This window comes from Dromaius novaehollandiae, chromosome 4, assembly GCF_036370855.1.
Source record: "Dromaius novaehollandiae isolate bDroNov1 chromosome 4, bDroNov1.hap1, whole genome shotgun sequence".
NCBI classification, from domain to species: Eukaryota; Metazoa; Chordata; class Aves; order Casuariiformes; family Dromaiidae; genus Dromaius; species Dromaius novaehollandiae.
The window spans coordinates 59,439,722-59,453,244 of record NC_088101.1 but is presented as its reverse complement, the minus strand read 5'-3'; the positions used below and the strand labels follow the sequence as shown (position 1 = coordinate 59,453,244).

The window sequence follows — 13,523 nt, the reverse complement described above, 5'->3', positions numbered from 1 at the left end:
GCAGATAATCATCATCTGTAATGTACTCCAACTATCTAGCACTGCAGTATCGACAAATGCAGAAAGCATTTAACTGAGGGGTGTTTTTTTAAGGCAAATGCATAATCACTATTAATTTTGATTATGCTCCATTTAATGCAAAATACATTATCATTATCTATACATTTACTGAAGATACCTGCTAACTGAGAGGGGTCCACCAAAGCATGCCTGGAAATTGTGATGAGTTTACTGAGGAGGTGAACTGTCATTTCTTGTGTAGATGCTGAAGTAAAGCCTTTTAGGAAAAGCTGCTGAAGGCCTGGAAAGTTATTCCATTTCAGTTTATTCTGCACCTTTTCTATCTTTTCCCGACTCTCTGACTTATCCAGAGGCAAGTGAATGAGCAGTTTGTTGAGTAGTTTGAGAGCCAAAAGGTATTCATATTCGTAATCTGACTCCAGCAATGAAGCTGCAATCCAAAATATGGTAGCCAACAGATTGACAGGATCAGTAGTGGGCTGCACATCATACATCCCTCCCTCTCTCAGGGAGGAAAGGCTTCTAGTCCTTGCCAAACTTCCACCATGATTTATCCTTCCATCCATTATATCCAGTGTGTTGCTCCGTCGACGGTCACCTCTCCGCTCACTGATTAAATTCAGTCTCAAAGAATTACTCCTTGTATTGCTGTAGTATCCCAAACAACTGCCACTATTAATGGGACTTGTGCTTAGATTTATCTGTCCAGTGCTTTTCCTGTTAGCTGCATACTTGTTTCCCATTACCGAATCATGGTATGAGGTTCTAAAATAAAAAGCAATATTAAATTTTATTCCATGAAAAATACTTTTAATAACACACAGCTTGAAACTAGAAGGAAAGGAAAAAGACATTTGATACTAATCACACACGTACACACTCAGGGGATACTCTGCAGCATCACTGGAAGAGTATTATAACTGTGGCATAAGACACGACTGAGGCATCCTGTTACCACTGTTAAAAAATATATTCATTACAATCCCAATAGAGCAGAATAATGTCAAGGCAATTTAGTAAAATTAGGAATATTAGCTTAAAGCATGTAAAAAATCCCTAGATATGGATATATCTAGTATTCCAACTTACTTCCTTACAGATGTGGTAAGGGTAGAGAAATGAGGGAGTAAATGAAATTGCTTACTTGTTACCTTATTTTTCCCTGAAGTAGCTGACCTAGAGGAATCAACACCTACTGGTTCTCACACTTAAAACCGTGAGAAATAGAAGAACTTCCTAGAAATCTCAACATTTCTGAAAAACTTTCCTATGAAATGAAACAAATGGGATTGTATGTATGTTTAGGGTTTTTTTTTTCCTGTTTGAAAAAAAGTCATGGAGCTAACCACTCACACTCCAATGAGACATACAAACAACTCTTGGCTTTTCAGTTACACTTCTTTCAAACATAAACCACAAATCCGGGGCCTAAGAAAGATTAGCATTTGTTGTAACTAAAAAAAATTTAATCTATGTTAAAATTACAGTACAAGTATTTACTGCAGTACAGAAGTTTTCATCTACAAAGCTTAAATCATGTTCTAAAAATTGGTGCCATTAGCTTCACTATATGTATAAAAAAAAATAAGGCCACTGAAGAACATCACAAAAGAGCATGCAATTTTGGTTTTAGGATATAAGTGTTCTGCAAAGATGACTTGATTATCTCAAGTAAATCAGACTTTTAATAATTAAAATATACCATGGACTAGTATACTACTGTACTACTGTAAGAACTTACTGAGAAAGGGCAGAAAGCAGATCATAATGCTTCATGGTTTCAGCCAATGTATCAATAGCAGATTCTAGAGTCAGAAGCAGTTCTATGACAAAACCCTGGAAAGAGCCACAGTTCTTTATAAATTAAACAATAATTTAGATAATAAATTCACATGAATAATTATAAAATATTTACTATATATAGTATACATAATCATATTTAAATTATAACTCACATAAACCAGTAAAGATCACAGAAAATCTACTAAGTAGTGACATAAAAATATAAAAAGCAGCACTATTAATTATTTTCATTATTCAATTAGAGCATAACTTTGATGAGAGAACTCAAATTAGTGCTACCTCTTCAAGACAGAAAAAAAAAAGTAATACAACAAAGCCTTTAATTTATTTCTAAATACTCAGAAAATTCATTTAGATTTGCATTATTTTTAAGGATGCATGTATCCTTCAGGATTTAGACTCTCATTTTGCACTTTTAAAAGGTCGGATCCAACTCTTCAGACATACAATAACACCTAGTAAGTTGGATGGCTGTAAGAGTTAATCAGGTTAAGTTTTTAATATAAGAACACCTAAATTATTTTTTTTATATCTGATCTCATGACCCTCAAACTATGAGAGACATGGTATTTTCAGGAAACAGATGTATCAAATTCTTTGAAAATTCCTGTTGCTGTAAAGGAAAATGTGCACAAGTCAAGCAACATTTTTTCTAGTTTTATTAGGTGAAAATTCAGAAAGTGTCATGATTAAAACTGTTTTAATATTCAGGATATCTTTATTTAAAAATAAAAAGCTTTATCAATCAATCAAAAATGTTTCAAATCAAAAATGTTTCAAATCAAAAATGCTTCGAAATTTTACTGGCATTAAAATATTAAAATTAGTATGTCATTTAAACTTGCTTAACTTTTTAATAAAATGGGGGGAGAGGGAATCAAATGCCCAAATACCTGAGCTTCTTCTCCTGCATCTCCAACAGTTTCTACTAATCTGGAGAGAACATCAGAAAGCGTAGATGCGGTAAGAGGCTGCTTCAGAGCCCTGAAAATCTGAAAGGACCTCCCAGCATAATGTCGAGAGGAGCAGGAAAGAGCAGTTTGCAAAGCAACTTCGCTAAGACGGTGCTCCAACTGAAACCCTCCTACAAGAGCAAATAAACATTCGACTAACACAGTGCATTATAACAAACAAATAAACTTGAATTTTATAAACAGTAAAATGGTCAAAGTCTTTTCTAATTTTAAAATACGCTTGTCTAAGACTTTCATCTTTTTTCTCTAGAGGTATTCCTCCCAAAAATCTTTGCAGCCCTATGAACTCCATAGACTTGGAGAGAATAAAACATTTATCTTTTGAATATTCAACGCCCACAATAAATTAATAAGTTATTTAATCTCATCCCTAAAACACTGCATTTAAATCAGATGTCAACAGAAACATGAAGTGAATTGTGTAATACACACAAGAAACTTCTATTACCAGAAGCAGGAAGCTATCACCAAGAGTGGATTTATAGGTCACCTTTAAACCTGCACGCATTTGAAAAAATTCATTTAGTTCAGACTTACATTCTAGGATGTCTTGACCGTTTTCTAACATACCTGAGCTTGCCTGTTTAAATATAGATACCACATGCTTTAAAAACACAGTTAACTGTTCAGCACTCTTTATATTAGGGTTCTTAGCTGAAACATCTTCGTGATTCCAAAGTGGCCCTCTTTTCCTAAAAATATAAAACAGAAACAAGTATGATATTAATATTATTTAAATGTTATTTTCACCTTAAGTAACTGCAGAAGAATCTACTACCTACCACATAAACGAAACCATTTAAAATTGCAGACACAAATCGGGAAGAAGTGTGACAACTGTCAATACTATACAACAATACAGAAGTTAAGACAAGGTGAAAAGCAGTAGATTGAATCTAACTGAAATAATAGCATACATTTAGGAAGGGTAAACTTTTAGTTATTCTAACAGACAATCATTTAAAATGGACTCATTGTATTTATACTCCTTAAAACAGCCTTCTTCCTTCCCATCAACGCACCACATTATTTCAATTTTAGGGCCCATTAAAAAGTCTTTTTTTTGTTAGCATGGTTTTCAGAAAGTTTTTGACTAATTAACAGGTATTTCATATTTACATGATCTTGAAAGTTTATATAAACTATCATATGAATTGCATAAGCGTTGTTTGTTTTACATTTGTTCTTCACCACTAATTCCTGTCTTTCAAATAGCCAACTCTATAGTATTACTAATCAGTACACTCCACACAGATCTTGTAGCTCCCTAACCGTCATGATGTATTAGATCCCTAATCCTTCAGTACTTTTCTGCCAGGATGTAAAAGAAATTCTACAAAGTGCATGGCAAGCAGAAACAACAGATCTGTGTAGAATATGCCAATAGACTTTTAAACTCTCAGGACAAGAGAGAGGGCAAAACTGTTGGAAAATTAGAGTTGTTTAAAGGCTGTATCCTATAAAAACATTTCAGGACTACACTCAGTCTCTTACTGGGAATAAAGCAAAGAGAAAAGTTAGACAACATCATGCTAAATAATAAGAATTTTGCCAGGTTTCTATAAAATACAGGTCCTGACAATAATCAAAATTAAAATTTTACCTTGAGGTAATAAATTCTATGAGAGTTTTCACTTTTTCATCTTGCTCTACTGAAATGTCAACTTCATTGAGGATGGTGGTATGCAGATGAGAAATGGCAGCACTTGTATTTCCTAAACTGATGCTAGAAGAGGTAGAACTTGAACTAAGCCCTGAGTCTGTCATTGGGGAGGGCTGGTAATCAGGTATAAAATCGTTAACACCTGCTGAAATAAAAACAAGATTATTATGAGCTCTTAAATTTATGGTTTCATATTAAATATATAAAAATAATAATTATCCCTCTAACAACTAATATTTTAGCAAATGCAGTAATTTCATAGATGCAGTAATTACAATGAAATCAACAGCAAGTCCTGTACACGCAAAATCTTTGCATAACTGGACCCTTAATAAGGAACAGCCAGGTCTTTCCTCACAATCACTGTATTTTGCTCGATTTTGCATCAGTAATATGGTGAAATGGCACCTTCTCAGTCTCTAAGGCATCTCATCTTAATAATACTTTTTTGTTGTTGTCAAAACTCAGTCCACTGACTGATTTAAATCAGTGAAGACTAAGTATTAACTAGTGAATCAATGCTAATTATTTCTATTTAGGGTCTTTCTGGCTACACAGAACTTTTCCGAAGTCAGCTTAATCTAGTTCCTGGAAGTTTTTCTATCCGTATAATCATGTAACGATAAAATACAACTGCAGTAACTCCTCACATTACGCCTATACTTACGAGGTGCTGGACAAAGTAAACTAACAGGGAAAAGAGGGTCATGAATCTTAGTAATGGTTATAAATAAACCTGAGACTCACTGGCATCTGCCATAGATTAATCTACAGAGCCACAAGATATGGATTGAGACATTAGCTGCTTCAAAGAAAGTTTTAAATCAGCTTGCCTGAACTTGCGCTAAGCATGCTGCACACCTGTAATCACTTTATCTTAATTCTCAGTACAGCCAAAGCTGGAGATGTTTGATGTTGATCTCATTCTAGTTTCTAGCAGATATTTTTCTCTTAATAATAGCAAAATATTGTGTTATATTTAACCAATTTTACACAAAATTGCAAAGATTAGGAACAGAACGATTGAATAGGTCACCATACAGAGGCACCAATAAAGTTCCACAAACAGGTTTATATGAAAGAATTGCTCAACTGTGCCCACTTCCTAATGATAATCGCTCATTGCCGTGAATATCAAATTGACAAAATATTTTTGGTTAGCGACAAAGCCACTGATGTGAACAAAATGGAATGAACAGATTTTGTAGCAATATGCTGCCACCTACTGAAATAATGTAAAATACTAGGTTTCAACAAAACGAATTCTTTTCCACATTTCTTTAGAAACCATAGGCTCAAACCATGAAAATGTTACTTTCATAAGGAGTTACATATAAAATATACAGATTTACCATATATTTATAATCTTGTTACATTAAGGCGAATATTAAAAGGTAAGATCTCAAAAGAGTCTTCTGATATCCTACTGAACAGTACAATGACAATTGGCTAAGTCAAAAATGTAAGTTTACTATAAACACAGAAGAAATGTTCCTTCTTTTTACTTTCAAGGCTCTCATAAAAACTGCTCTATTACAGATCCAAAACCTAGAGCTACTTCTGTGTTTTCTGCTAGTATTTCATTATTCAACCGTGCTCTCAACGTCACTGACTGGCACAAAGTGCTATTGTGAACTGTATTCATTTTGACTTAATTAAAATCTGAAGAAATACATTTTAACCAGATAGAGCTGAAGTAAAATACATTTTATTTCTGAGAGCTCAGAATAATATTACAAATAACAGAAATTTTAATAATGACTAGAAGAAAAGATAACTTTCTGTATCATTTTAACAAGCAGCACTTTATAAATCTAAGGATACCTGTCAAAGTATAATCTAAGTGGGTAGTTTGCTTGACAGTAAGCACCCTGGACTCATTGAACTCTCTGTTCCTGAGTAGGACAGAAGCAACAGACTGGACATTACTGCTGGAGCCCATCACTATCAGCAGATGCAAAAGCAGCCGTTTACAATGCTCATAGACTTCAGGGTGACAGTGGTCAAAACCTAACACAAAAGGAAAACGTTAACGTTTTATTAAATTAAAAGGACATGTTTAATTCAATTATTAAAAACTAGCAGTATTCACACTGTTCTATGTTACACTTTACCAAGAAACAGATACATAATCCACCCAATAACCAAATATTGGATTCCTGGAGGCTACACAAGATATTTCTTCTACCTTTGGTTAGACTGTTTTTCAAGTGTTTAAATATTAAAAACAAAAACATACAGTTCAACAAATATGAATATAGCCTCCTGTTGCTTACATAGAAGTATGTAATTAATCCGTGCTTTGCAGGAAAATCACTACACAGAGAAACAAACGAAAAAAAACAGCAGCAAAGGTAGCACCAAGGACACTGTGTACTTCAGTTTCTTCAATACTTAAAGCAGAAAGAGGGAAAAGTGGTTCCAACAGACAGAGCTTTCAAAGGACTCCAAAAACCTCTTAACTGTATTCATAAATCAAGCCGAAAGATTTAGGTGAATTTCTGTTCAAATCAAGGAAGAATGCCATTTTTGTTTTCTGCAAGTGAGCTTTCAAATATTCAGGCTCTCAAAGCTGTATACATATCTGTACTATTTAATAAAACAATGGTCCTTGCTATGCTTCGTGCTAAAGTTGTATTTGTGAATATTAACAAAACTAAAATCCAATGGCAAGCACTAATTTAAATGTGGAGAATAGCTGTGTAAATAGTTACAGTTCTTAAGTTACTATAAATATTTCTGTAAGGATTTATTCACCTATAAAGATTGCATGAAGCAAAAGATGCAAGTATCCTCCCCATTCCACCTTTACACTGTGGTCAACTATCAAGTCAGTTAAAAGGATCACTGCTATGTTGCACCTAAAAGTAAAAAAAAATAGTTTGTTAGAAGAACACAACACAACCGAACTTTATGAAGACCTGTGAAAAGCTTACTAGGCTGCTAAGCAGTATTCTTTCCTAAGTCTCTAAATAACCACAAAGCTATATTATGGGAAAATATGCATGTTCACAATGAAATACAAAATCTTTAGTCCTACAGATGAAAAGGCTCAGAAATCTTATATGCTACACCTGTGAGTAAAACTGCATAAAATAAAACAAATGCACATAAAATCTGCTATCTTTAGATTACTATAATTGTGCAGCACAAACTAAGATGAACTGAATTGCTATCAGCACCGCTAAAAAATTACCTGTGAAGTGACACGCCTGGAGGAGAAGTTTCAGGCAAATAATCTACCAGTGGTGACCAGCAACCTCCAGTAGGTGGAAAAGGTAGAGGCTCTCCTTGATTGTGCTCCATCACTTTCAATCGCCAGTTTGAATACAGAGGCATTGAATCACCTAACACAGTAGATAATTAAACCAGGGAAATAAAAATAAATGTACTCCATAAAAATATAAAATACAATTTTCTACTACATATTCCAAAGAAATATTTTTAAATTCTTGAAGGTCTGGGGGTGGGGAAGGGAAGATAGCTGTAAAACAGTAGTTGGCTAAAGTTAAAAAAGTGGTTACCTATTTTAGCATAAGAATGATTTTACAGAAATCATAATATAACTTGCATATATAGAGTCAGATTCTGTTGAATAAGTTCATAAATGAAATGAATGCACATAAGGAACAAAAGGAAATGTGATCTAATAGAATTTCCTTGAAATTCAAAGCTTGTGTTAGATGGAGTTAAGGGTGAGTCTGAGGATAATACTGACCTCATCTCAAAGAGTCACATTTTATTACGGGCTAAGGAAGTGTTTTTCAAAAACATCTCTTTGTAGATCACCCTAGCAAAAATCTACTACATCTAGATGTCAGATAACACAGGTCTGATATATGGGGTCACTTGGCATTTGCCATTTTTCCAGCAGCAAAGCCCAATACCAGTGCCTGACAAAAGTCACTGGCTCAGAAATCAATACGTTCTTCAAGAAGACACAGAAAGTCATTTAGTGTCTGATCAAGCAAACTTCAGCAGTCACTGGAAGAGGCACATGAGCTATTTTGTATAATAGCATACTGTGTTACACATTCAAAATGTTTTTCTGTTTTTAAATGACACGTCCTGGCTTAGTTACGGCGAGAAATATTCAAGACGACTGCCTGAACAGTTCACTGTTTCAGTGATTCTACCCGTTGTCCTTTTGGAAGGACAGTGGCTGAAGTTTCACAAGTTAACTCACACAACAGCTCATTACCACCTTCTCGGCTGAAGTGAAACTTCTAACTGAGCTATGCTAATGGCACATGTACATTATCATCTGCTTCAGTGTACTCAGTCTCGTTAGCATAAATACCTAACAAAGATGAAATGACTATGTTCATTCTAGAAAATAAGCATAGGAAATAAGGCATATTATCTTCCTTACACATTCTACTGTAATCAAATGTATGCTAGGTTTCAAAAGCAGTATTAAGCTTGGGGAAATTAAAAAAAAAAGGTTTTTTTTTAAATTAGGTGCATGAAAAAGCCTCATTTGTCACTGATAATGCCTGCTTCCTCACGTTCTACAACCTTCAGTAAAGGTATTAACTGAAAAATATATTTTCTACCCATAGAAATACTTCTAAACAAAAATATTACTTTTTTCTTCTTCATATGATCCTCCAGAGCTGCTGCTGTAGCGAGATTCTAGTCTGTGGTGCTGTCGGTTCAAGTTACTGTTCAACCCACTGTAAATGTCTAGATGTACATAACTGCAGAAACAAATAGAGCAGTGCTAATAACTGATACATTCTGTATTAGAATTAGTCAATCGGTCTCTCAGTAAAACTGTATATCAACAAAACCATGTATTAGACAAAAATATTTTAACTTACAAGGACAACTACATAATATAATGCCTAAGCATCTCAGTACATCTCCTGTAGTAATGGTACATATGCAGATTCAAGGAGGTAATCCACTACAAACTGTATTTCAATTAGAACATTTTCATTAACATTTAAATACATTAAAACATTTGTTACTGTTATACACAAGTTCTTCTTACTCTTCAGCAAAATAATACAGCTCCTAATTGATGTGGCACTGTCCAAGATCCTCCTAGCCTCACCAACCTGACAAACTAGAAAGAAGTTGGAGCAATGAGTGCTAAATGCACAATTTCCAAATTGTTTCTAGATGATTTATAAAATCCCCACTTCCTTGCGAGCCTAAGATACACAGGGTATATTGTATCAAAATGTACATACCCTAGGGAGGTTTTGAACAATGCTACAGCAGATGCCAAAGCTTACCCAGACTCTACAAGCCTCTTCAGCTCCAGCCCCCAAGGCAGCCAAATTCTTTATTGCCTCTAACTTGCTAGGCTGAATTCTGAATGATACCTCAGATTTCATAATCTTGTATGATTTATCTTCACCAAAAATTAATTTATTTTAATTGAAGTATTGTGCATGTCTGTACTGATATATTTACTAACCTAATTATACTGACATGATTATCCTGAGGAAGAAAAAAAATGTCCAAATGGAAAATTATATTGGTATAATTACAGAAGTATGATTACTTTCATACTTCCTATAGAAATATAATTATTAAGGCTCACAAACAAATCATCATAAAGTAAAATATTTGTGAACTTATTGCATATCAGCTATTCTACAGTAATGGCCTGTGTGCACATTTTTGTTTTTCCCATGCTATTTATAAGAATACTTACTTCCCCTTTCATTGAAGGGTTAGCTATCTCATATTTAACACAAAATGAGAGCATGCACACAGTCAGTCACTGCTGAATTGTTGCCATGCTCTGAGTTCACACCCTACCTCCATGTCAACCATTTGCTTCCCCCCACCCCCCACACCAGTACCACCAGCCAATAAATTTCTCAAAAAAGATATGCCCTTGAAGAACCTCAAAAACTAAAGAGGGAGGCCAGCATCTGTGTTACAGCTGCAAAAGATCTTGCCACGTACAGGGGGCATCCAAATACCCTAAACAGGAGAATAAATTAGCTATCAAGACATGGGTAGTGTTGATTTCTCATGAAGTAGGAAAGGGACCGGCAGATTGGCTACATCACTAAACTGACAACTTTTGCCCTCAATGCATCCATCTGCAGCATAATCTCTTTTAAGTAAACATACACAATCTAGTGTAATAGTAGCTAATTTAGCTATTGATAACAGCATAGCTGTAGCAAAACAAAGCCTGACCTGGACTGGTACCCTTATTTATTCAGCTGCCTACACAGGTTTTGGAGTCCAAATTAAGACTGAGGTTGCTACTGTTAATCCCAAATAGTATTCCAGTTTTATTACTTAAAATTATATTGTACTAGTTAATACAACTTACAGTCATGCCTTTCCTGCAGCATAGACATACCTGGAGCCATCATGACGCAATTACTTATAGTAGCTACCAGTAATTCTTGTAATTTAATTTAACTAATCACTGCTTTTGGGAGAGATACTTACTTCTCTTCAATACTGTCTCTTATGTGTTTACTGTCAGGATTACCATCTGTGGGAGCTACCATTGTATTGCTACTAGAAGTGGTACCTGTGAATAAGGGGGGGGGGGGGAAAAAAAAGATTGCTAACTGAATTAAAAAAAAAACTTGTGATGTATAATAACCTTAATTTATTTACCCATCCCAAGAAGCCTAAACAGTTACACACTGTTACAACTGGCACAAATACAAACTAAGACACAGACAATTATTTTCATGCGGGGAAAAAAATATTGTTTTGCTTGAAAGAGTCTGAGCTGCTACAGTGATTTCAGTAACTGGAAAAAATTTGAAAAAAATCATTCTAGGAATCTCTGTTTGAATCTTTAATGTAAATTGGGTAGAAAGGCTTCTTTCTAAACAGGATTTAGATACTTATTTCTTTCTTTCCTGTATGTTATACTTTACACATCTGTAAAACGTCGGTGGGCCTTTGTGTACAGTTAGTTTAAAATGCCCACAGATCAAGAAATAAAATGCAAAAGTCTGTAGTGAAGCTTGTATAGATTTCTTTTAAGAGAAACTTGAAAGCATCACGCACAAGATGACCATATTGGGAAATAATTTAGCATCCCTCACAATCTCAATACAAACTTAAGTGTAAAAGTGCCTCAATTTTTTTTCAATATTGTTTAAACACTTTCATGAACAAGTGCCAATTCACATCCAAACAATTCTTTGATGATAGGTCCAGCCTGTCTCATAACACTGACAGCTTTGCAGTACAAAAGGTAAGTCTTCACTTAGACACCCTCCCAATCCACCTCTCTGTGGCTCAGTGTGCAAGGTGTTTCACCAAAAATAGCTTTCCCCCACATTTCTCAGCACGTTCTCAGATTGAAGAATGAGGCAGGACATACTTTTTACCTTCTCAGGTATTTTTTGGAAGATTTATCTATCGTTAATTGCTAGCTATTTCTAAACAAATTCTCCTGAACAAGTTCACTTAAATCTTCTTGAATAAATTTCTATGGATGCAGCTTGTGTCAGTACCATAACTTAAAATATAACAATTTACATGGATTTAAACTGGCATAAATTGTCCCAGTTGTTTAAGTGAATTGCTATATAAGTGATTTGAGGAGGATAAACAGGGAAAGATCTCAAAGCAGACATAATCTAACATATACATTGATACAAGCCTCTTCTTTGTGAGCCTATAAAGTATTCATTAATGAGAACTTTAGATACACTACAAACTGCAATCTGGTAAAACAGACTTTATACAAAAAATATAAATATATACATACATAAATATGTATTTTTTAAATTGTACTCCTAATTACTTACAGCTTAATTCCAATATTGTAACTGATTGATAATAACATGTTTATCATTGAAAATGATAGTACTTCAAGTTAATTAAACTCTCACCTGAAGTGACAGAAGGGATTTTGTAACTGGACGTAATGCGGTAATATGGTGGATTATCCATATGAGTGACTCCTGAACTGACTGGATCTGTAAGCTGAAGTTCACTCACCAGCTCTTCCAAGAGTTGCATTGTTTTGTCTCTACCCAAGTAAACAATAACTTTCTTTACCTGCCATGAAGAAAAAAACATACATATATACACGTGTGTGTGTATGTACAAAAATTCTCGTTTGTAGTGATTGGATAAAAAAGGAAAAATAACAGGAGATTTTTATACTGCAACTCTTTAGAATCAGTATCTATCTATATTGGTAGTGATCATACGCACAACTTACTCTAGCACAAAAAGCAAACAAAATTACTTCCACAGCTGTCAACAGAAGCAAGCATTGCAAATAAGTCTTTTTATTTTGATGGCAACAATTCAAAAAAAAAAAAATAGTCTGTTTTAAGTATAGGAAGACTAAGCTATCTTTAAAATGCTATCTCCTTTCTGGTTTCCTTTCTCAGGCACCTTCAATAGATGATGTGTTTAACTGAAACAGATCTCGTTTCTGTAAGCAAAACTTTGCACTTAACAATTAAATCATTTTTCCTTTTGAGGCTTTGATTCAGGAAGAAATTATTGCACAGGCCAGAGCCAAATACTGTTACTTCAATGCTAACTCCATCTGAGTAATACCCACAGGTAAACCAAAGCTGGGCATCCATCCGGACAGGAAGATAACAAACTTTCAACCCAGTAAAAGATGCAGGACTATCAAGCAGAAACAAGGAGCAAGTAAAAGTGATATGAAATAGAGGACCAAAACTCAGAAGATAACAATTTCTAAAATATGCATTGTGTAAAAATATGAAATAAAAAATAAGTATGAAAAATAAGAAGCCTATCATTATCAGATTAAGCTGAAGGTAAACCATATATATAAAAGTTGCCCAACACATTGTTCCACTCTTTCACTAATTGTTAGCCTCTCTTCACTCAGATTGATGGATATGGGTATCCTCCACAGTCTAAAAACCAAAAAAACAAGCAAATGAAAAAATTGCCCTGTGTTAACCATGTCTCAGTTTCTCTTTCTGCAGTTTCTCATGGTGCTATCTTCATGAAGTCCATGAACATTCAGGAGGTTGTTCTCCTCTCACAATCTTTGTTATCTTTCAATTCTTTTTAGAAATACTTTTTACATTCACCTGACTCATGGAAGGTTTCCGTAATTTCACAGG

General features: G+C 34.4%; 1 protein-coding gene across 12 annotated transcripts in view; it reads right to left on the bottom strand.

Moving 5' to 3' along the window:
• Positions 1-13,523, bottom strand: part of FRYL (FRY like transcription coactivator) — a 183,405-nt gene that overhangs the window by 38,123 nt on the left and 131,759 nt on the right. For 10 of the 12 annotated variants that reach the window (XM_064511175.1, XM_064511176.1, XM_026093729.2 and 7 more), the window contains 11 exons: positions 12,297-12,465; positions 10,888-10,972; positions 9,049-9,161; positions 7,658-7,808; positions 7,219-7,322; positions 6,286-6,471; positions 4,402-4,606; positions 3,369-3,490; positions 2,718-2,908; positions 1,763-1,857; positions 179-786 (listed from right to left, as the gene is read on the bottom strand). In XM_064511175.1, the coding sequence (XP_064367245.1) occupies positions 179-786; positions 1,763-1,857; positions 2,718-2,908; positions 3,369-3,490; positions 4,402-4,606; positions 6,286-6,471; positions 7,219-7,322; positions 7,658-7,808; positions 9,049-9,161; positions 10,888-10,972; positions 12,297-12,465 (2,029 nt within the window). The remainder of the gene's footprint in view (positions 1-178; positions 787-1,762; positions 1,858-2,717; positions 2,909-3,368; positions 3,491-4,401; positions 4,607-6,285; positions 6,472-7,218; positions 7,323-7,657; positions 7,809-9,048; positions 9,162-10,887; positions 10,973-12,296; positions 12,466-13,523) is intronic. The other 2 variants (XM_026093728.2, XM_026093736.2) reach the window with 1 other exon arrangement.